The 21,989-nt window shown below is 52.4% G+C and overlaps 9 protein-coding genes across 9 annotated transcripts; 2 read left to right on the forward strand and 7 right to left on the reverse strand.

Moving 5' to 3' along the window:
* Positions 1–88: 88 nt before the first annotated feature.
* J4E93_008618 (uncharacterized protein) lies at positions 89–964 on the reverse strand (the record flags this gene model as incomplete). The annotated part of the gene is made up of 1 exon (XM_049346516.1): positions 89–964. The coding sequence occupies one exon, from the start codon at positions 962–964 to the stop codon at positions 89–91; it is 876 nt and encodes a 291-aa protein (XP_049196406.1).
* Positions 965–1,362: 398 nt separating this feature from the next.
* Positions 1,363–3,003, reverse strand: J4E93_008619 (uncharacterized protein; the record flags this gene model as incomplete). Its single annotated transcript, XM_049346517.1, has 1 exon — positions 1,363–3,003. The coding sequence occupies one exon, from the start codon at positions 3,001–3,003 to the stop codon at positions 1,363–1,365; it is 1,641 nt and encodes a 546-aa protein (XP_049196407.1).
* A 1,233-nt stretch (positions 3,004–4,236) lies between these two features.
* Positions 4,237–4,902, reverse strand: J4E93_008620 (uncharacterized protein; the record flags this gene model as incomplete). Its single annotated transcript, XM_049346518.1, has 1 exon — positions 4,237–4,902. One exon carries the CDS (start codon positions 4,900–4,902, stop codon positions 4,237–4,239), a length of 666 nt encoding a protein of 221 aa, XP_049196408.1.
* A 561-nt stretch (positions 4,903–5,463) lies between these two features.
* On the forward strand, positions 5,464–7,716 carry J4E93_008621 (uncharacterized protein; the record flags this gene model as incomplete). The annotated part of the gene is made up of 2 exons (XM_049346519.1): positions 5,464–5,467; positions 5,510–7,716. 2 exons carry the CDS (start codon positions 5,464–5,466, stop codon positions 7,714–7,716), a joined length of 2,211 nt encoding a protein of 736 aa, XP_049196409.1.
* A 1,669-nt stretch (positions 7,717–9,385) lies between these two features.
* J4E93_008622 (uncharacterized protein) lies at positions 9,386–10,524 on the reverse strand (the record flags this gene model as incomplete). The annotated part of the gene is made up of 3 exons (XM_049346520.1): positions 9,386–9,972; positions 10,036–10,435; positions 10,492–10,524. 3 exons carry the CDS (start codon positions 10,522–10,524, stop codon positions 9,386–9,388), a joined length of 1,020 nt encoding a protein of 339 aa, XP_049196410.1.
* A 504-nt stretch (positions 10,525–11,028) lies between these two features.
* Positions 11,029–12,523, forward strand: J4E93_008623 (uncharacterized protein; the record flags this gene model as incomplete). The annotated part of the gene is made up of 3 exons (XM_049346521.1): positions 11,029–11,475; positions 11,529–11,654; positions 11,702–12,523. 3 exons carry the CDS (start codon positions 11,029–11,031, stop codon positions 12,521–12,523), a joined length of 1,395 nt encoding a protein of 464 aa, XP_049196411.1.
* A 734-nt stretch (positions 12,524–13,257) lies between these two features.
* On the reverse strand, positions 13,258–17,110 carry RPB2 (DNA-directed RNA polymerase II subunit RPB2; the record flags this gene model as incomplete). The annotated part of the gene is made up of 2 exons (XM_049346522.1): positions 13,258–13,423; positions 13,491–17,110. 2 exons carry the CDS (start codon positions 17,108–17,110, stop codon positions 13,258–13,260), a joined length of 3,786 nt encoding a protein of 1,261 aa, XP_049196412.1.
* Positions 17,111–19,021: 1,911 nt separating this feature from the next.
* On the reverse strand, positions 19,022–19,577 carry J4E93_008625 (uncharacterized protein; the record flags this gene model as incomplete). Its single annotated transcript, XM_049346523.1, has 2 exons — positions 19,022–19,236; positions 19,481–19,577. The coding sequence occupies 2 exons, from the start codon at positions 19,575–19,577 to the stop codon at positions 19,022–19,024; spliced, it is 312 nt and encodes a 103-aa protein (XP_049196413.1).
* A 218-nt stretch (positions 19,578–19,795) lies between these two features.
* Positions 19,796–21,775, reverse strand: J4E93_008626 (uncharacterized protein; the record flags this gene model as incomplete). The annotated part of the gene is made up of 1 exon (XM_049346524.1): positions 19,796–21,775. One exon carries the CDS (start codon positions 21,773–21,775, stop codon positions 19,796–19,798), a length of 1,980 nt encoding a protein of 659 aa, XP_049196414.1.
* Between the last annotated feature and the right edge of the window lie 214 nt (positions 21,776–21,989).

Consider the following 21,989-nt stretch of genomic DNA (forward strand, 5'->3'; position numbering starts at 1 on the left):
GGGATGGGGTTCTGTGTACTCGGTCCTTTCGCTCCAAGATACAAAGAACTAATTTCTGTACTCCCATACCATCTACAATAACCTTAATCTACCACTCCCTCGCCCTCCCCCACCCCCGATCTGTAACTCCGTCGTTGCCATAATATCTACCAGTAACCAGCTCAGTCTCCTGTGTTAAACCGCCGTCTCCATCCCCTCCCTTACCAAGCTGCCCAACCCCCAACCTCACCGGTATCCTCGCCCCCTCCTCCAACGTCTTCGGCGGCCTCCCAATCTGATTCCCCATATCACTATCCACCCACCCAGGACAACAGCAATTCACTAACATGCCCTCGTTCTCACGTGCCAGAACGACTGTTAGCGCGTTCATCAGCGCTTTACTGACTTGATACGATTTCGGCGGTGCGCCAAACCCGGCGGACTCTTGGGATGATGAGCGTACGGAGTCGATGTATTCTTGAGCCAAGGTGTCGACGCCGGAGATGGAAGTCGCGGACCGGAAACGGGTTGCAGTGGCGCTGGGATAGTTTGACAAGGAAGAGGCGGTGCTGGAGACGTTTACGATACGCGCGTTTGGTGTGGATGACATTTGTCCTTCGGAGAGGAAGAGTTGGCACATTTGTTTTGTGCCGTGGTAGTTCACGTTGATGACTTGTTCGGCGGCATCGGGGGTTTCGTTGTTGTTGTTGTTTATGCCGGCGTTGTTGATCAAGACGTCGATTTTGCCGCTGTCGTTGAGCGCGGTCTTGAGGAAAGATGTTATGGATGATTTGTCTGAGACGTCGAGTTTTGCGTAGCGGATCTCGTTGGGGGGTTTGGCTTGGATTTTGAGGTCTACGCCGCCGCGGGATGTGGCGTAGATGTGGAGGGGTTGGGGGTGTTGGGTGGTGGCTAGGAGGTTGATGATGCCTTGGCCGATTCCGCGGTTGGCGCCGGTGACGACTATTGTTAATGGGGATGCCATGGTTTCTGTTAATTTTTCAGATTAGTGGTTCCGAGTTGTATGCTGTTCAGAAACTACTACAGATATGTTTATGTACTCAGATGTGTACTTGTGAGAGTGGTGATGTCAGGCACGATCCATGACGTAGCGATCTTCACTTGACCACATGTAGCGAGAGAAGAAAGGAAAACATCAAAGGTACTTCAGTCAATGAGCAACGGTGTAATATAAACAGAACTTCTATATTCATATGGCCATGCAGCGCACGATATTCGAAAAGAACTCTGGCGACAGGACCTGATACCAGCTGACCTCGGGCTGTCCATCAACTAAGCTTTCTTTGATTAGTCTCCGTACTCATGATGCTGTCCGTGATGAACGCACGTATTCAGCACATCTCACTCCCTCCATAGGCCCCTTCAACGTGATAAGGGCTTGCTGTCCAGAAGCTCTCCAATCTTCCCCGCCAACCACTCTTCGGCCTCGGGCCAGTCGTCTCGCCCCAGGAGCATGTTGAACTCATTGAGGTCTGTGCGACGCAGTTCTGGTATCTCAAGCATAATCTTCTTGATAAGCTCGGGGGCAGACATTGAACTGGTCAGTACTTCTACGATCGCGAGGTACATGCCTGACTTAGCGGTGAAGCGTGCCTCGGCACATCCGGTCTCCTCCATAGCCTTGGTATAGACTTGACGATAGTGGTGCAGTTGGTATCCCATGCATGGATAGTCGTGCAGAGTGAAGCAAGTGTGCCAATCACGGCGGAGAAAAAAGGGAAGTGAGGCGTAACCCACGAAACGTGGACTTGCGAAGACACTCCAGTCTAGAATGCCTGTAACGTTGCCATCATCGTCGGCGAGAATATTATGGAGGTAGAGATCATTCCCCAGGACAAAGGTCTCTTCCTCGCTAGCCTCGGCGTTAGACGCTTTGGAGGTCCTGATGACGGGATGCGAAAAGATGATCTCGAGCACTTTCCGGTAGCCTAGCGCTCTAAGGCGGTCGCAGGTGCCTGGATACAAGGTATCCAGTACCTCAGAATCTAGGGGCGGCCAAATAGTCTTGAAGTTAGGAGTCAAGTACTCGATACTTGACGCGAATGGTCCGTACTGGTAGACCTGAGTGTCAGACTCCAGGTCTTCATGCGTGAGGTCGGATTCATCCTTCCACTGAGATAAATAGGAAACGCGGGGCGTCTCACTGCTCTCCCCATCGGTAAACGCAGGAATGCCAATGCCCTTGAACTCAACCTTTTGTAGCCCTGCCATAGCCTTGGCAAGTGAACGTAATAGGTTCACACGCTTTACCTCAGTTTCCTTTGAGATACGGACTGCGGTAATGTGGCTCATGTCCGAGGCATCTTCGAACCAAATCTCATGCGCACGACGGCCAGGTAAACGCTTCATGAGTATGTAAGGCGCACCTAGTTTGGATCCCTCTACAGACTCTGCTGATGCGATGACCTTTGGGGCCGGAACATCCGTGTGCTGAAAGAGGTACTTCATAAGACCAACTTCGTTTCTCAGATTGTGGGCGTCTCCCGCTCGCCAGCGAGGTTGCGTGCCCACGGATGGCACCGATACGACGTAGTCTTGATCACCCTGGTCTTTGTGACGGACTTGAAGCGTCACAACGAGGTTCATTTCGCCCTCATAGCGCGAGAGGATTTCGACATCTGCACGCTCAAGCTGGCCGCTGGGATCCACGGATAGCAGGGCAATATCCTTGAACTTGTCGTCTGTAATTCGTCGAAGAGCCTCCCAGTCGTGGCGTTTTAGATTAAGAGCAAGGTGAATGCTTTCATCGTCATCAACAATGTAGCGCTCGTGGTCGTCATCATCATCAGACACTGGTTCGTCCAAGCCAATGCCAGAATTCATGCCGCCATCCTCAGTCTCTTCGTTCCCCTTAGGTCTAGAGGGCTGGTTTCGATAAGTCTTGTTTTGGTTGGCATGTTCGTCGGCTGGAATGCTGTTCGGGTCAGCTGTCGACTCGTGCGCGGTCATGCCAATGTCTAAATTGGCCAGCGTGGATATTATCTTCTCCTCTTCCGATGACATGATGGTCTGAAACAATGCTTCGAATGCGAGTAGTATGTGTAAAGAGCAAGTGGCGAAGTTTTGGTTGCTCTGTAAAGAAGGTGTAGGGTTTCGGACGGTGAGTACTGATGTGGGGAGAATAGGGGACGAACTTATAGTCGAGAGAGCTGGTAGCTCATGGGGTGAAATGAAGCCGCAGAATCATCTGAGAACGATGGCGAATACTGGCTTGCTAAAGGTTCAGAGTGAATGCGGTCGTGTTGTTCGACAGTCGGAAAGCCCAGACTTGTCACGCCAAATTATACTGACACTTGACAACAGCGTGAATTCTGTCACACAATCCTCGACTATTCATGTGAGACATTCTCATTCTGTCTGCAAGATTGAGTGCGGTACAGGAGTGACAGGCATATTGTTGTGCCGTTACTTTCACCCCACAGCCATGGCAAGTAATGGTTCTGGTTTCGCAGTGTTCATTCCGCCGTCGAACCCAGGAAGCTGCAGTGGCCACAGATACGTGAAAGGCTGTACTGAGTTCCTCAAGTATGCTGGTCGTGACAATCGCGCGCAAACTCAGGCTAGGCTTCTGGGCCGGGTTTTGTTTCGCGATCGGTGGGAAATGTGGCAGGTACAAGGCTTGACACGATGACGAAGCCAGTTCAGTACCAAGTGGCCACAGCAATAGATACAAGAGATATACAAGCGCACCGAAAGTCGAAAATAACGGAAGTCAGCAAAGAGCGGAGGATAAGTCGCAGCTTCAACGCGCATGCGCGTAGCAAGGAGCTAGGCGATTGGTGATTAGTCAGCAACGCGCTTTGGTGGTCAGTGCTCCAAAGTTCTTTCCAACTCGAACCTTATCCACATCTCGTCACCAAACACCGCACGTCACGAAAGACACGGAGACTTCTGAGAATTCTTTCCATTCATCACAAACAGATCTTATACGCTTAAGGCGTTTTGAACAGAGGACATTTACACGCGTCGCGCATATCTCATGAACGCCAGGTTGCCTCGCTAAGCTTTCGCTGACCACAGTGCATCACAGCGCAGCCAGTGGTTACCATTATGTCTGATCATCCTGCAATTTTCACATCGCATCTCAGCACCTGCGATTCTATCAACGCAAAACGATGTTCGGGTGCTGACTGATTACGGAACTACATTCGTCAGCGATAGCAAAGAATTGCGCCGATTTTACGCGGAAACAAATCAGTATTTAATTGAAGTACTTACAGAACAGGGACACGTTGATCAGTCTTTCTTCTTCCGCTTTGCTGCAGCTATTTTCTCTTTCATACTCTCCGGCTTCTGCAACTTGGCCCTGGACTTGGAAGAAGCGGCTTTTGCTGCTTTCTCAGCTGCTCTGGCTTTCTGGGAGTCTTTTAATCCCCTTTCTCGATCCCGATTGACCTCTCTGATAGCAAGGTTGTAGGTCATATAAGAGGCGGCATCATTATATGCTTCTTCGTTTGTCTCTTCCTCCTCGATTATACTAAGGAGTACTGCTGGCTTTCGAGGAATTGCATTTGCCTCTGCAGAGTCGTTGTCCGAGGAACGGTCGTTGCTGGTCTTGGGTTTGGTGAGCTGCAAATCCCTATCTGCTACCTTAACGATCTCACAGATCTCAGCGGGCGAACCGTCTGGCGAGACCTTCAGAACTCTAACAAAGCTCGGTTGACCACTGATCAGACCCATGCACATAGTGAACGGAAAGCGGATATCTCCGAGCTTGGGTAAGTCCATCTGCCATCCGATCTGCTCGTGGGGGAACTTGCTCGGGAGCTCATAGTCCAAATTCTTCTTCGCCATCTGGAAAAAGCGGTTATCTTCATACTCGCCGTAATGGTGTAATGAGCAACCATGAGGAGATTCTACTCCGAATCGGTTGCCGCAGAACCGCCACTGGCCATTGGCCATCTGAATGGGTACGCAACAGTATGCAAGATGTAGCCGCTCGAAGCAACTGCGCTTGATTGTGCCGCATCCAGGCTCTATACAGTGGTGCCCTTCCATGTCGGACGTCATTCGCCAAATGTTGCAATAACGGCCACTCCATGAGACAACCCAACCGGGCCCATAGAGTCGCACGAAGGGCAAACTGAATACTGCCATGGTAGATATTCTCAAAGGTAACGGACCAGAACTTTGAGCTTCGAGATCTTGTAATTGGGTCGTTAAGGGGGCAAGGAATGTCTTTGGCTGGGTATTTGATCAACAGTGGAGTTGAATGTGCGCGTACTGATATTGGACAGTAAAGCCAGGGCATTCTGCAAACTTTTGAATCAGCAAGAACTGGGTCGTGTGAAAGGCATAAGTGCAACCTATCGCTTCCTGGTCGCATTTACCGGCAGCAGTGAATCACAAAGAATACGGTCAAAGCTTTCGACTCTTGCAATACATAAACACATTCTCACTTGGACCTTTCAACCACCTGCTACCCTCTCACGATCACGAGTGGCCAACTCAACTCTACTAGCTATGGGTATTCTAAACAATATCACAAGCCTATGGCCGAATCGTCAAGCAAAGGTGACGACACTCAATGCATCTTCCGTCATCCCGCCTGCACTCAACGCCATGGAAGCTCCCAAATCAGGAAGAGCATCGCGCATGCTGGCTTCTTTGCGGAGACTGTTCCACTATAAACACGGTCGAACCGTCTCGCCCAAGACCCACGAAGAACGCACATCCGAGACCAGCGACGACGTGTACCAGCTCGAACCGCTCACACTCAGCCTCGAGCAGGAGTCCAGTGGTGGGTGGGAAGTTGATGACATCTTTCGAGGGTCCGATATCGCTGAGCCCGGTGTTCAGCAGATCACGAATGAAGGCTTTGCGCAGTCGTCCGATGACCATGTCGACATTGCGAAAAACAATCACGTTCTTAACAAAGTAGACAAAGGATCAACCGCTTGCGAGAGCACCGCAACTGACGACAAACGTACAATTCGTGAAGCTGGGAGCCGATCCACCGTCACCTCGACTCTGACTTATAAGCTTGCTGGGTCCATCTTCGACAAGGTACATCACCACGATAGCTCCACGACTACGAACGGCTCGACTACGATTATTCGTTCTCTGAAAGAGGTTATGGGCGACGCGTCGACGGCAGTAAACATTCACAACGACATGTTGGAGAGCTTTGACGTGCCTTCGGATCCTTCAAGCCGTAGCCAGCAAAGGGATAGCGCATCCTCGCGAAACATACAAGCATGTCAAGAAGATGATAGTCTTCTGATTCCGAGTAACACGACGCAGTCGCAAGACGGCAATACATGCACAACTGCAAAGAGTGAAGCAGATACTGGCACTGGGGACGATCGCGACACCATCGTCAGGACAGATGCATCTGAAGCCGGGATGTCTCGCTTTGATTGGGAAAAGATTCACGCAATTCCTGATTCGGCATTCAGACAGCTGCTGCATTCGGTCATCGAGAGCTACAGCTCCGTCGATATTGCTTTAGAGGAGTGCCATGTTACGCAACGCAGGGATGGTGGATTTCATCACGTTGTGTTCATGGCAGCGGTAAAAGACGAGCCTCCCAACCGTCTTGTCGAACGATATGTTTTCAGAGTCCCTGCTATTGGAACTGCAGCCCGGTGGCAGCCAGGCGATCAGCACAACCTACGCTGCGAAGTGACCTTGATGCAGTGGCTGCGAAACAAAACTTCCATCCCGATACCAGAAGTCGTTGACTTCGCTCTAGATATCGAGACCTCTTTCATCGGCGCACCATACATCTTGATGAAGCGCATGCCTGGAAAAGCCGCCCAAAACGTCTGGTATGACAAGCCTAGTGATCGCAATCATGTCACCACCAACTGCGTTTCTCCACAAACGGAGAAGAAGCGTCGTAATATTCTGCGCTCACTTGCGCAGTGTATGTCGCAGCTAAGAGACGTGAGCTTCAATGAGGTTGGTCTTGTAGATTGCAAGGACGCACTTTCTTTGGGCGCGACGCCAACAACTACAGTCTCATATCGCTGGAAGCCGCCGTACGAACTCACTGCGGAGGATCTAGGAGGACCAACCCAAGTGTACCCATATGGACCATTCAAAAAGAATCTGGACTACTGGAAGCTGGACTTGGAGGAGAGCTGGCCTGCGATCCCTGAATACGATCCCGATGTTGATCAAGATATACTGAACATGGTATCTGGAATGCGCAAGATCATCGACATGCTTCACGACCACCCTACCATCGCCGCTTCGAAAAAAGATCCCGCAGATGCCGACGAGAAGGAGACCTTCGTCATCCGTCATCCTGATCTCGATCTACAGAACATTCTCGTAGATGACGACGGCAACGTTACAGGCATCATCGACTGGGATGACTGTCTCGCCGTCCCTCGCTGTATCGGCTATGCTTCACTACCCGACTTCCTCCGTCGTGATTGGAACAAAGACTTTTCTCTTGCTGACTCACCCCACATGCCCACATGGGAGATGCAGAAGTACGCGGATATTTATGCCGATGCCATGGCAGAGACTGGATGCTCCGACGCGAGATACACACGTAAGTCTGGGATGTATCGGGCTATTGCTGGTGCAATCACGCAAGGCAGTCTCACGGATGTGATTGAGAAGCTCTTCGCTCATATTCCAGGGTTGAGGATGAGTAATGTTGAGGAGCTTCAGCGACTGATAGGTGGAGGATGGGTTGAGGGTGAGGAGTATATCAAGAAGGCGATTGGCAAGCTGTTAGAGCCCAGCGGCCGCTTTACTTGATTCGCTCGTGTCCAGGTGGCGGATACCCACCTCAACTGGGACGCCTAAATTGCAAGGACGGGATCGGCCTGCAGGCAACCATACACATCTACATTTGACTCATCCACTTCGATACAAGAAATCCCTCCTGCTGCCATCATTGTTATACAAATCTCCCCAGTTCTGTTTATCGATCTGCAAAGATAGTCAAGATACCACAATGGCTAATGATCGATGCGGGATCTGCTACGAATGCACACGCTACCAAGATCGACTGGACACCACCCAAGAAGCCGCACACGAACCAACACCCAGCGACACAAAGTCCACTGATAGTACCCCAGCCAAAAATGCCGATCTACATTGCGCTCGCCCGAAAATAAATCGTGAACCACTAGCATGGTCTTTAGATCCTTCAAGAGTCCTACCCCAACACAACTGCCGCCTCTTCACATCACTTCCTCTGGAACTCAGAGAGATAATCTATACCTACTTTCTCACGGACACAACTTCCTACCCTATCGACTACCTTGGCCCTAAAGACTCCATACCAGTCGTTCATGTCAAATACCTCGGTCACGGTCAAAATGCTAGGAGTTTGGCTGGCGGGAGACCTTTGCATCCTTCTGATATAACGGTATCACTCCTCCATACTTGTAAGGCGGTGTATCTGGAGACGTGGAACATGCCATCGAAGGTGAATGCATACCGCATGGGTGCATCTCGACATCTTCGAAGCGCTGGAATGCCAGCATGGCAACTAGCACAGATACGCGGACTGGATATCACAATCAAGCAGCGTGAGCTGGAAAACGGGAAGCTGGGGGATATGTTGAATGCGATGGGAGGCAACGCTAGACAGCAGGGCGCATACCTGGTACCTATGCGCTGTTTCCGTGATGATGGATGGACGAAGATAGAGGGGTGCTCACGCTCTCTTGATTACAATTATTTTGTACCATCCGTCGTCGACTTACCGGATACACAACCGCAGCGCCTTAAAGACATTCTGAAACGTCTTCCCACCGCTGCTGAATCCATGCTACCATCATCTCGCAGCCTCCACGTCACCCTCGCTCAACCCCTAACCCATCTCACGCTACGTCTCACACGCACAGACTGGTCAACATGGAACGTAGCCGTAAACCTCCATCTCGACCCGTCGTTCGGGCGCTACGACCTCAACGAAGGCCGCCCCTCGGGCAAAGCCATGCGTCTGCGTGCTGAACAGCGCAAGGCTGGTCGGCATCCGCGGCTCAACTCACAGTCTTGGGGCGCACATGTCGTTTCTGCGTTGCCTGATCTCAAGACGCTGGAGTTGGTGCTGGAGACTTTCGAGGCGAGGAAGGAGGAGTTGGAACGCGTTGTGCAGTATGCGAAGATGTGGAGGTTTGAGTTTGGGTTTGGTGATGGTGGGGAAGAAGAGGAGAAGGGGAAAGAGTGGGCGTTAGTGTGGGATGGGGATGTAGTGGAAAGGCGGTGGAAGAGAGATTTGGGAGAGACTGTGGTATCGAGGCGTGATCGTAGGCTTTTGCGGCCTGGACCTTCGTGCAATGACTGTAATGATTTTGAGGTGAGGACGCTGCGGTATGTTAGGGCGAGAGTGGTGGAGTAGTTTATGCTGTAATTCAGGCTTCTCGTTGTATGCTGGACTTTGCGCATAGTTTAACAAATGATGTTGCCAGGCACTCTACATCTTGCTTCCACCCTCTTGTGGTACCTTGACAACAACCTTACCCCAGCTATTGCGGCCACCCAACGCCTTTAGCGCCGCGGGTACACTGTCAAGACCGACGTACTCCACATCGGTAAAAGCAGTGCCCTTGTATTTCCCCTCCTTGACAAGCTGGAAGATACCGTCCCAAACCTTATCCTGCATCTCGGGCTCGTTCATCGCGTACGCACCCCAATGCAACCCAACAACACTAACGTTCTTGAGCAAAATGCGGTTCGTAGCCATCTTCTCGATATCGCCTGCCGCAAATCCGATGACCAAAAGTCTGCCGTTCCAGGCTGTGCACTTCATGGACTGTGCGATCAAACCAACAGGGTCGTATACGATATCCACGCCCCGGCCCTTGGGAGTGAGCTTCTTCACTTGCTCAGGCCAGTCTTTGTCGCGGTAGGAGACGGCGTAGTCTGCGCCGAAGGAACGCGCAACGTCGAGTTTATGTGATGTGCCAGCAGTGGCTACGACGGTCGCGCCGAAGGCTTTGGCGATTTGCACGGCGGCGAGACCGACGCCGCCGGCTGCTGCGTGGACGAGTACCCAGTCGCCTACGTAGCAGTGTTAGTCTCTATATGGGAAAATTAACAGGGTTCGGAGTTCCGATGGCTTACCCTTCTTGATGCCTGCTCTAGTCACCAATCCAGCATAGCTCGTCGGCGCTGTAACAAATACACCAGCAGCATCTTCGAAACTCCATCCCTCTGGCACAGGCTTGAGTCTCTCCTCTGTGCAAACAATGTGTGTTGCGTAGCCGCCCTGGGAAGCACCAAAGACCTTGTCGCCCTCCTTGAACTTCGGTGTCTTGCCTCCTGCGAGCGAGGTCGGTGCTTTGAGGACAACGCCGGAGAACTCTGAACCGGCTATCCAGGGGAATGCAGGTTGGTGTTGGTATTTGCCGCGGATCTGGAGGAGATCGAAGAAGTTGGTTGCTGAGGCGTGGATGGCGATTAGGTACTCGTTCGATTTGGGAGTCGGGGTCGGGAGATCGAGGACCTTGAGATCCTCTGGGCCCTGATAGAGTTAGTAGTGAAGCTTGAAGCTGGTACATTGCTAGGTAGGATGCTTACCGAGACATATTCCTTGATCTGTATGCCTTTCATGATGAAGTTTGATTGTTGTTGAGCGTAATATGTATGGTAGCAAACAGCTTTATTGTAGGGTGTAGTAAAGGGTTCAGTCAGGAACTCGAAGACGATGTCGGGTAGTTAGAGTCGTCGCGGACGCCATTGTAGCTTGCATGACGGCCGACAGCTACTCAACGCTCAAAAGATACCTCGGCTGGCTTCCCCGGCCAACCTCCGCTCCTGCCCCCACCCAGAGGCTTGGCGCGCGTGTCTTAGTCAGCGGAAGCCGCGCGATATGCACGGGCACGCGCTAAGAAACGGCAGGGTACCAGGTGCGGGTCCAGTGACGTTCTACTGCCTTCCAATCCTATCCAAGCTAACGACGGCCTCTCGCACAGTCAAACATCTCTGCTGCTATACACCACCCATACTCGTCAAGGACACGTATCAGTTCGCAGTCAACAGTTATACCCAGACTGCTCTATTCCTCCAAGTGCCTAGAGCTTCCTATCACTACCCCACGCTCGTAAATCAGCGACCATGGCCGACGACGCCGCCACAACCACCGAGGACACGCAGATCACCTTCAATGTCAAGGCTGCAAACGACCAGAAGCACGTTCTCACACTAGCCCAAACCACCACAGTTGCCGACCTCAAGGCCAAACTCTCGACGTCGGAATACGCAGATGTTCCCGCCGAACGCCAACGCCTGATATACTCCGGTCGCGTACTGAAGGACCACGACACACTCGCTAGCGTTAAGATCAAGGATGGCCACACAGTCCATCTCGTCAAGGGTGCCGCCAGCAACGTACGAAACCAAGGCCCGGCGGGCACAGCAAGCGGGGGCAACACCCAGACGCCACAGGTGCCGACCAACATTGCTGCAGGAACAGGCAACAACCCCCTCGCTGGGCTCACAGGCGCGCGCTATGCCGGTTTCCACGGTCTACCAGGCATGGACACTTTCGGACCGGACGGTGGCGTAAGTCTAGATCAACCCGAGATTCGACATGGACATTTACTGACACGTGGTAGATGGGCGGCCCTCCTACAAACCCAGAAGCTTTACTAGAGCAAATGGAGAACCCCATGTTTCTATCGCAGATGAACGAGGCTATGAACAACCCAGCAGTAGTAGAAATGATGCTGCAGAGCCCCATGGTAAGTTTGTTCCCTCTTTCTACTATGCGTTGTCTAATCTGAGATAGATCCGCGACAACCCGATGCTTCAGCAAGTCCTCCGAAACCCCGAAATGCGCCGTATGATGTTCAGCCCAGAGATGATGCGCATGCAACTGCAGATGCAGCGGAATATGGGTCCCACAGGCCCGAGTTTCCCAGCCCCAGGAGCTACCGACAACACCACACAGCCAGGTTCGACCGCCACAGGAGAAGGCACAACCGCGACACCGAACCAGCCTAATACGACCGGACCAACAGACCCATTCTCCGCATTCGGTACAGCCGGTGGTGCCGCAGGCGCTGGAGCAAACCCGTTCGCCAATCTGTTTGCTGGAGGCCAGAATCCTTTGGCTCCTCAGCAACAGGGTGGTGCGGCACAAAACACACAAGACGCCTCGGGCACCTTTCCCAACTTGTTTGGTGGAGCTGGCGCACAAGGCGGACAAGCGAACCCGTTCGCGGCGGCCGCCCAAAGGATGATGCAGGACCCAGAAGCCATGCGCAACATGATGCAGATGATGGGCGGTGCAGGAGGCGCAGGAGCAAACCCATTCGCAGCCTTTGGTGGACAAGACGCAGCAGGAGCTCCAGGAGGCGAAGCAGGCCAACAAGCCGGCGGTAACCCCTTCGCCGCACTCTTCGGTCCCGGTGGATTCGGCGGCGCAGGCGGCTTCGGTGCCCCACCAGCCCCCGCAGACAACCGGCCACCCGAGGAAATCTACGAGGTACAACTCAGGCAGCTCAACGAAATGGGCTTCTACGAGTTCGACCGCAACGTCGCCGCCCTACGGCGCAGCGGCGGCAACGTCCAAGGCGCAATCGAGCACCTTCTCGGCGGCGGAGCGTAGCGAGCTTTCCCCCGCATCTTCTTGCTCCCCGTGCCCCCAGAACGACCGTACTTGACCCAGGACGAATTATAGGAAATCGAACGTTATGAAGAAAGAGAAAGAGAGCGGCAATTAGCTGCGGACGACGCTGGCGACGATATCGAGGGTGTCGAGGACGCTTATGATAGTGACGAGGATTGGTCTTTTGCGTTTGAGGATGATGAGACGCTCGTTGCGTTTGATGGACTCAAGAAGTGAGTGATATTGATGATGACGAGAGCGGTGGTAATCATTTGGTAAGGCGTACACGGGAGCGTGTGGATAGATAGTACAGATACCAAGCAGTAGGCAACACAATAATGCCGATTCGTACAACTTATCTTGCATGATGCCTGTGTGGTGAACACGATCTGCAGAGTAACATTCTGGGTTCAATCTAGGTTGGTACTCAAAACAGATTATTGCTACTTCGTCTTTAATCACATGCAGTTTTTGTCTTATTTGATTCGCCTCTGATTAAACCCCCGCATAGATGAGAAAAGCGCTCGCAACTTAAAAAAACGCCAGGCTGAACCTTCCAACGGCAGCCTTGTATTTCCTCTTCAACCATTCTGTCCAAACGCACACAAACATCAAGAAACGCCATGACCATGCAGAAAAAAACACGACTACGAGAAAACCCGAAAGTATGAATACCCCCGACCAGATTTCCGCTCAGAAGACAGGCTAAGCCTATCCATAGCGTCCGACAACGACTAGTCACGGACGCTCAATCCAGAGCGATCGGTAAACATGCGCGTGGCAATGTTCATGGCGAGGAGTTCCTGGAAGAGCAGCTTGGCGGCGTAGGGGATGTGGATTTGGGAGATGCGGGTTTTGTTGTGGCAGGGGCGGCATTCGTAGAGGCCCTTTTTGAGTTGGCTGGATGTTGGAGTTAGTAAGAGTGTTTAGGTGGGAGATGGGGAGATGTGGGAGAGGGAAAACTTACGCAATAGGACTCATCAGACCGCAGATGTCGCACACGTGTACGGTGTACGCGTCTGAGACGGTAAAGAGACGTTCTTTCAAGAAGGCGGCGGCGCCGTGCGCAATCATACAATCACGTTCCATCTCTCCGAAACGAAGGCCACCATCCCTAGCACGACCCTCGACAGGCTGGCGAGTAAGGATTTGAAGGGGACCACGAGCACGAGCGTGGATTTTGTCGTCGACCATGTGCCTGAGACGCTGGTAGTATGTCGGGCCCAAGAAGATTTGCGTGCGCATCTTCTTGCCGGTGTGGCCGTTGTACATGATTTCGAAACCACGCTTCTGGTAGCCGGCGTCCTCGAGCAGGCCGGAGACTTGGTCGACGGTGATGTCGGTGAAGGGTGTGGCGTCTCCTTCTTGCCCGGTGATGGCGCCGACTTTCGAGAGTAGACACTCGATCAAATGGGCGATTGTCATACGGGAGGGAATGGCGTGGGGGTTGATGATCAGATCGGGGGTTAGACCTTCCTTGGAGAAGGGCATGTCTTCTTGGCGGTAGGTGATACCGATGGTTCCCTTTTGACCGTGACGAGAAGCGAACTTGTCACCGATTTGCGGTACCTTGGTCGTTCGTGTACGGACCTTGACGAAGCGGAGTCCCTCGGTGTTAGTGGTGAAAAGCACTTGGTCGACGATACCGTTCTCGGTGCTACGCAGTGGTGTTGAGACATCGCGCTTGGTGTGGAGAGTAGTCTTCTGACCAAGCTCTTGTGCGTCGGTTGCAATAGGAGCTGTCTTTCCGATGATGATATCGTCACCAGAAACACGCACACCAGGCGCAACGACACCGTCATCGTCGAGCTTGTCGTATGTTCCACCCTTCAGACGGAGTGTATCGGCACGCGTAGGCTTCTCGAACTGCTCCAGAACGTTGACACCAATACGCTTCTCCTGCTCAGTGTATGCACGGTAGAACAAACTCCTGAAAAGTCCACGATCGATACTGCTCTGGTTCATAATGACGGAATCTTCCTGATTGTAACCACCGTATGTGGCAATGGCGACAATGGCGTTTTGACCAGCGGGAAGCTCACGGAACTTGAGGTACTCCATTGATCGAGTAGTAGCCAATGGCTTCTGGGGATAGTATAGGACGTTCATCATGGTTTCCATGCGCAGCGCGAAGTTGGTGAGGGCGACACCCATGGCTTGCTTACCCATGGCAGATTGGTAGGTGTTACGGGGCGACTGGTTGTGATCGGGGAAAGGAATGATACTGGCACAGATACCCAGAATCATGGCCGGGTGAATCTCGCAATGAGTGTAGGCGTGGATGCGTGGGTCTGGTAGTGGCTTGAGACGTCGAAGACGGTGCTCGCCTTCGGTAGAACGCTCAGCCGCAGGTAGGCCCATCTTCATCTCTCGCCACTCTTCCAGATCCTCAGGAGAGAACGTTATCATGGCGGTCTCCTCTTCCTCAGCGTCGAGGTATTCCACAACACCATCCTGGATAAGACCTCTCCAGCCGTATGTGGCTTGTTCGACCTCATCCTGACTCCATCCCTGTCGCGTGCTTGTCTCCATCTGTTCCTGCTTCAGCTTATTACTGATTTCCTTGGTAAAGATGAGGTGGTTGCGGTTCGGTTTCCGAATGTCGTTCTCAACAACGAACAATGGTCTCATGACACGGCCGGCATCTGTGAAGATCTTGAACTCTCGGTCACGAATGTCGCGAATCAAACTCATCTCGTAAGATAGAGTTCCGTTTCGTCGCAGCTCCTGCACGACTGTGACAAGTTGTTGGGCGTTGGAGTGAACACCAACCCAGACACCATTGACGAAGACCTTGGTCGCATCTGGGTTCTGGTTTTGGTCGTACTCTTCCAGAAGCTGCATGTTTCGCTGTGTCATGAAGTCGATGATAGGCGACGCGTCGCTACCGACACTGACGTAGCACATCAAAGACAAGTTCTTGACCAGACCACAAGCTTGTCCTTCAGGAGTCTCGGCAGGGCAAACAAGGCCCCAATGGGAGTTGTGAAGCTGTCGCGGCTTGGCTAGCTTGCCGTCACGACCGACTGGGGTGTTTGTTCGACGCAAATGCGACAGTGTGGAGGCGTAGGTGTATCGGTTCAACACCTGGGACACACCGGCCTTGGCGGAAGCGGCCTTCTTCTGGTCACCCCAGTTACCCGTTGCCAAAGAGTACTTCAGACCATTCGTGATGATGCTGGCCTTGACAGCCATCTGAACGTTGAAGTCCTGGTTGTTCTCAACGCATCGTTGGAGGTACTTGTACACGTCCTTGGTGAGCTTCAGGAAGAGAATACGGAACAAGTTGGCAACCAGAGGTCCAGCAAGATCCAGACGCTTTTTACCGAAGTGATCACGATCGTCCTCGTCGCGGCGACCCAACACACACTGCAAAAGGCGGTGGATCATGTAACCAAAGAAGTAGGCCTTGCGTGTGTCCTGACCCTCCTTCTGGGAAATATGCGGCAAGAATTCTCGCTGCATAATGTCCCTCGCAAACTTGAGACGCCGGTCCTTCGTGCCTGAGTTGGCGCCACGCTTGGCAATGAAGTCAAGAGCAGTCTCTCGGTCCTGAACAACTGAACCCTCCTCGATACTAGGCTTCAACAGCTCCAGCATTTGTGTGTCGGTACGGTCGTAAACGATGTGGCTCAGAATTTCCTCGTCGGAAACGATACCAAGCGCGCGGAAGACGATGGCCATGGGCACATCCGCCTTGATGTATGGGAGGGTAGCGTATGCGAAAGGACCGGGGATACGTTTTCCGGGACCCGCGAGTGAGTTCTCCGCCCACTTAATGTTGAATGATGAGATCAACCGGGTGCCCTTTTCGACTGCACTTCGAATCTCAGCGATCCATGGAATAGGACCCTGCTTCTTTCGGAAGACCTGTACAATGTTCGCGGCACTGCGCTCCTGAGCGATGAGGACTTTCTCACTTCCGTTGATGACGAAGTATCCACCCTGATCGTAAGGGCACTCGTTCAGAGCGAACAGGTCCGCGTCAGACTGCGCTCGCAAATGGCAGAGCTCTGACCGCAACATGACAGGAAGCTTTCCGATGAAGACTCGCGCCGCAGCGCCATCATCCATTGGCATGTCTTCACGCTCCCACCGGATCTGCGATGGTCCGCCTGTGTAGCCACCCTCCATCTCCTCGTCATCGCCCTCCTCTGGTTCGCGTCCCTCACGGGCGACCATTATTCGGTTCTCGATATCGGCCAACATGGCACCGGAGTAGGTGAGATTCCGTAAACGCGCTTCGTGAGGGTAAAGTTGCACCGTGGTGCCGTCGCCTTCTGTGTGTGTTGGCCGCGCCAGGTAGACGCGCCCGAATTTAATTTCATAGCGGCGCTTGATGATGGGATTCTCCTCCTCATCGGGGTTGTAGGGCGTATTTTGCTCGAGAATGACGCTGCCGTTTTCTTTTACGATATCCTGGATTGTGTTGCGCGTGAATTCATCGTACGAGTCGAGCTGCTGCGAGACCAGACCCTTGGTGTCGAAGAAGGAGCTGATGACCGCCCAGCAGTCCTCGGGCAAGACGCGGTTCTCCTCATCCTCGTACTCGTCCTCCATACCGTCGTAGTCGTACGGCTCGGCCATGATCGCGACTGGGTTGATTAGGCGCGGGGAGGTGAAGGGGGGTGGGTGAGTGCGGACGTGTAGTGTCCTGTCTGTTCGGTATGCGACGGCGGCGACCGCCTCTCAAAGGACGTTCGGTGCTAACGCTCCACGTCTTAGCGCCACCACGCATCACGTGATGACTACTAGCGCATCAGACCCCACCCATGGACACAGTCGACAGGTCTCTTCCAGGAATCCATGTCCAGGGACATCCAACTTCCCGATGACGCGTTTCGGGTTCATTCATACATTCAGTCCCGCCTGTGCAAGACTACGCCTGCAGCTATACTGGACTTTCCAAGGTTCTCAAAGCTGGCCGGCTTGAACGCCAACACTGAACCCTTCTGCCCCCAATCATTGGCGACAGAACGCTTTCCCTAATCCAATCTTTCAACGCAAATCTACATACTGCCGACATGCCACGCTTGAAGCCTCGCTCCGTGATCGCGACACCATTCACTCCCCGAAGCTAAACGGGATATATTCTATGAGACACTAACTCTGAACGTGCTCTTCACGTCGATAGTCCATTCTCTAGGAGTGCACGATGGCTCAAGAAGGGGGAAATGGCTGGCCGAACAAAACATGGGATTCACATTAGCCGGTCGCCACGTCAAGGCAGGAAAGACACTGGCACCATGAGCTGGAATAACGAAGGCATATATATGAGAGGTGTAATTGCGTGTACGGAACCACCAGACACTTCAAAAAGCTCCTATTCACACGATGGCAATATGTCTCCCTCGTCTACTCTCTTAGTTAGTGCTCTCACGCCAACCTAGGAAAAAACTGAACACCATAGAGTCTACGTTAAAGTTAGGTTACCCACTTTGCAAGCTTTTGTCTTGATGTAGTCTGTAGACCTGTTTAATTCTTTCTTGTATAAAATGACCCCAAACGCAAAGATCCAGCTTCAGTACCAACCATCTCAATACATCCCATGATACACAGCCAATCTATCCAACACCATAATCTCCAGGTCCACCCCCGCCTTAGCGAAAGCCTCATTCAACACCCCCGGCAGTATGAACTTGCAACTCGGCCAGCTGCCGCGCTCCTGCTTACAACCTCCTCCGTCATGAGCGCAAAGGCTCTCGGTCATTCGAACTCGGCGCAAGCTGCGCAGTTGAAGCAAAGCTAGTATCCATCCAAACCACTTTAGTCTCTCCGGTTCAGACAGCTCCTGGAATTGCCGCATCTTCGTCCCACCCGTGGCGAAGATACCAGATGGGTATCTGAACCAGATTTCTAGTTCGCGTACGTTCGGTGGTAAGAGAGTCGTAATATCGCTCCTGAGCTCAAAGCCCACGCGGTTGGGATTTGCTTTCAGGCTACCGCATGACATTTCCTCGAAAAACGCGAAAGCCGGCACATGTAGGGTCTGCAAGGCGGTAAAATTGGTGAATCTAGTTGGGCTCCAAGGTCTCTGCGGTACTTCGTAGCATATGCCAGGCAAAATAGTGAGTTCTCGTAGCGTCTGTTGAGTCGCCCATAAATTAGCGATGCTGCCATCTAGGCCGAGTGTGGGCGCGCCGTCGAGATACCATGTGAAGCGCAATTTCTCCAGTTGACTAGCAGTGCCAGCTTTCTGTACAGCAGCACGTCCATTGTGTATGGATGGATATGTACACCATTTGTAGTCGATGGAGGTGAGATTTCTGAAGTTGACTGTGTCAAACCATTGGATGGAGGGCGCGGTCCAATACCCGAGCGCTGCGTGCGTGATATTCTCTCGTACGACTAGTGTTTTGGCGGTGGGCAGACCGAAGAGCCAAGTTGACATGGCTAAGTGATGCTCGGGACAGTCTATGCTGATAGGTGTGGTAGTGTGATCTCTCAGCCTGTATTTGACGTTAGCTCCTTGCCGACAATCACGTTTGGTCAGTAATCTTACATTTGAGCAATCTCGGATGATGCGTCCATCTGCTCAAACGTTGATCGCGGATCGTCCAGAATAAAGATAGTCAAGTTTTGTAGATTCGCAAGTTTGGCGAGAATCTCCCGAATCGCGTCTCGTTCGAGGGAAAGTTTGCCATATGGGTAAGCGCCTTCGAGCTGGCAATCGATTTGTAGCGTTTGTACTGAGCCGGCGAGGTGCGGCGCGGCTGTAAGCGCGGTCAAGAGCATCGAGCAGCGTCCATCATGAACTGGAGTATGTTGCGCAGGTACTTGGATGTCGCGGTAGAGAAGTTGCTGGGCTGATGCTCTGAAGCTGCGGTGTGTCTATCAAGCTGTTAGCACAAATAATGAGAGATCTTAGTACCGCGTTGGCAAAGCATAGCAAGGGGGCTATATACTAGTAATAAGTTAGCAAGATATCTTAAGAGCTATCCGTGGCGGCTACTTTACCCTTAATCAGAGCAAGCCAGGCATCCTTGTCGGCGAGATAGGCGAAGATCTTGTCCAATGTCTCGTTGGCGAAAGTTGTAATCTTCGATTGAGACATGATGTGTTGTAGAAGGTCACAAACTGTTCGACTCTACTCAAGTTCCGGGTGTTGAGAATGCGAGCTTTTTAGATGTGGAAGCAGGTGGGTATTAGAGTGCGCGGTGGCCGAGTTAGACTGGTAGTACCTATAGCGTGGATCTGGTAGTGATTGGCAATGTGAAGACCACCATTTTGCAGACCGTGCATTGAGTCCCAGAGCGTGGAATATCTCGCCATTCAAGCAATCCACATATCTTGACAGTTTCCCTTCCTCTCCTCCCAGATTTCTCCCTTCATGATTCCATGAACATAAGCATCACCTATGAACTCCCACGTGCCTACACCCTCCCGCAATATGAGCGGTGTCACAACGCCCCCAACTAGCACGACATGGTCTCCAAGCCGACATATACTGGGTACCAGAGCATGATAAGTTATCTTAGAGTCTACAAGATCGACCATTCGTGCGCCCTTGCGATTCAACATATGCCCCACCATAGCCCTGAACTGCGCTTCAGGATTTACCCAGCCGAAGAGGCGAAGCATACGCTCAGTCAAGACTACCGCGATGTAGCAAGTCAAATAGCCGTGGATATCGAATGTGTAAAGAAGCCGTAAGAGTCGCTGGCGCCTCTCAAAGGCGGCATAAGCGCTTCTTTTGGCTCCTGGGGTGTTTTGTAGTTCGCCAGCCATGAAGGTCTCGTACATGGCTTCAGTCGCAGACTCGCCGGTCGCAGGGTACACTTGCTTGTCGTGCTGGGGTCGAAAGAGAACCTCCCACTCATGAACTTGATGCATGTTGATTTGTAGTATCTTTGCTTGTTCAAGTAAGGATTGGCGAAGTGTGGCTTTGCGCGCTAGCCAACGGCGTGGTGTGAGTTGCGTGACCTTCGCTACTGTAACTCCAGACAGCCTCAGCATCTTGGGCAAGTCCATTGGGTAGATACCAGGGTCTGGTGGTGAGTTGGACGTCTCAAGTCCGAAGCCGGGTTCAAATAAAGAGTTGTCCGAAGCATGGTAGTCTCGCACTGTGTAAGCATCATTGGCGAGCATTTCGGTTCTGATCAGCGACATAGGAGTAGCGTCTGTCCACCGCCAGTCCGGTACCCATGATGGGAGCGCCAGTTTGTATTTCGGGTCGCTTTCTTCGAGGGGGGTAGTAACGAGACGAGGCACATGGAGGATCGCCACTTGCCCCTTCTGAAGCGTGCGCGCAGCCAAACGAGTGTACAATATCTCCGGCGTTAGGTTCTCGTCATAGTCTGGCTTGATTCCCACCTCTTCTAATGCCTTTTTACATCTCATGCCGTAGAAAGCGTAAATCTTGTCCCTAGAATCACCGGCAAAACAAACTCGATGTCTCAGCAGCGTCCCAGGCCAATCGAGATCGACGCCATTGGCAAATTCCATCTCACTAAGCTTCATGAGGATGACGTTGCTTAGCCTAGCTCCTTCATAAAATTCCCACAGCCTCAGTTGACTCGTCAAAAGATACAGATATGCAGCCAGCAGCGAATTCCAGGGTATCTTGGCGCTTCCACACATGAACCACACCGAACTAGAAACCACGACTTCTTGCATGATCCAGGATCGCTCGAAGTAAGGCCGATCTAGCAACCTCAGCAGCGTCTCGAGTGCCGGGTCGCCTACCTTGACCTTAACGCGAACATCCTTCTCTTTCTCTTCCTCCAGTGTCAAGACTATTTGTTTCTGTTCCGCCATTTCTCGTCGGTAGGTTGTGTGTAGTCCAGAAGCGTATTCGAACGCTGCTTCTACCCCCGCCTCTTTCGGACCCAGCCAGCTCACAGTGACAGAAGCCTTCATGTAGATCTGTCGCATCTTTGGTACTTGCGCGGTCTTCTCCTCATCATCTTTCTGGTTCAAGCACACGCTGTCGACCCACAGAGTGCGTGCTTTCTGCCAACGCCATCCTCGAATCTCGTACAGTAACGGTGTTAACGTGCGGGGTATTTCGAGGATGTTGTCATTCTCCAGATCACGAGGTGAGGCCGCATTGGTGATATGGATGGTAGCGTTGTGTGGCTCACGACCCCAGTTATAGGAGAGGGCGTAGAACTTCGGAGCTTTCGACAACAACGTTGTATACAGTCGACCGGTGATAGGGCCACTTGGAGGACCCCTGTGAACTTCCAGCAATCGTATGTATACATCTTCTGAGTTGTGGAGAGCCGGAAGTGGTTGGTACTGGTATGGCATGTTCGTGTGCCAAAAGAAACGGATGGTTCGGACGGTTTGTCAAACACGTCCGGTGGAAGGCACACCCCTTCAAATATACCTACTGCGCGTCGAACACCAGGTGTGTTACATCCACTGCACTCTCTTGGGCGCGCCGACATCGAAATAAGACCAGCCCAGACCTACCGGAAAACGCCATATCTTCAGCTTGCTCGTTTGTGTACAAAAAGAGAGA

Source organism: Alternaria ventricosa (genome assembly GCF_023758065.1).
Source record: "Alternaria ventricosa strain BMP 2768 chromosome Unknown scaffold_17, whole genome shotgun sequence".
Lineage (NCBI taxonomy): Eukaryota > Fungi > Ascomycota > Dothideomycetes > Pleosporales > Pleosporaceae > Alternaria > Alternaria ventricosa.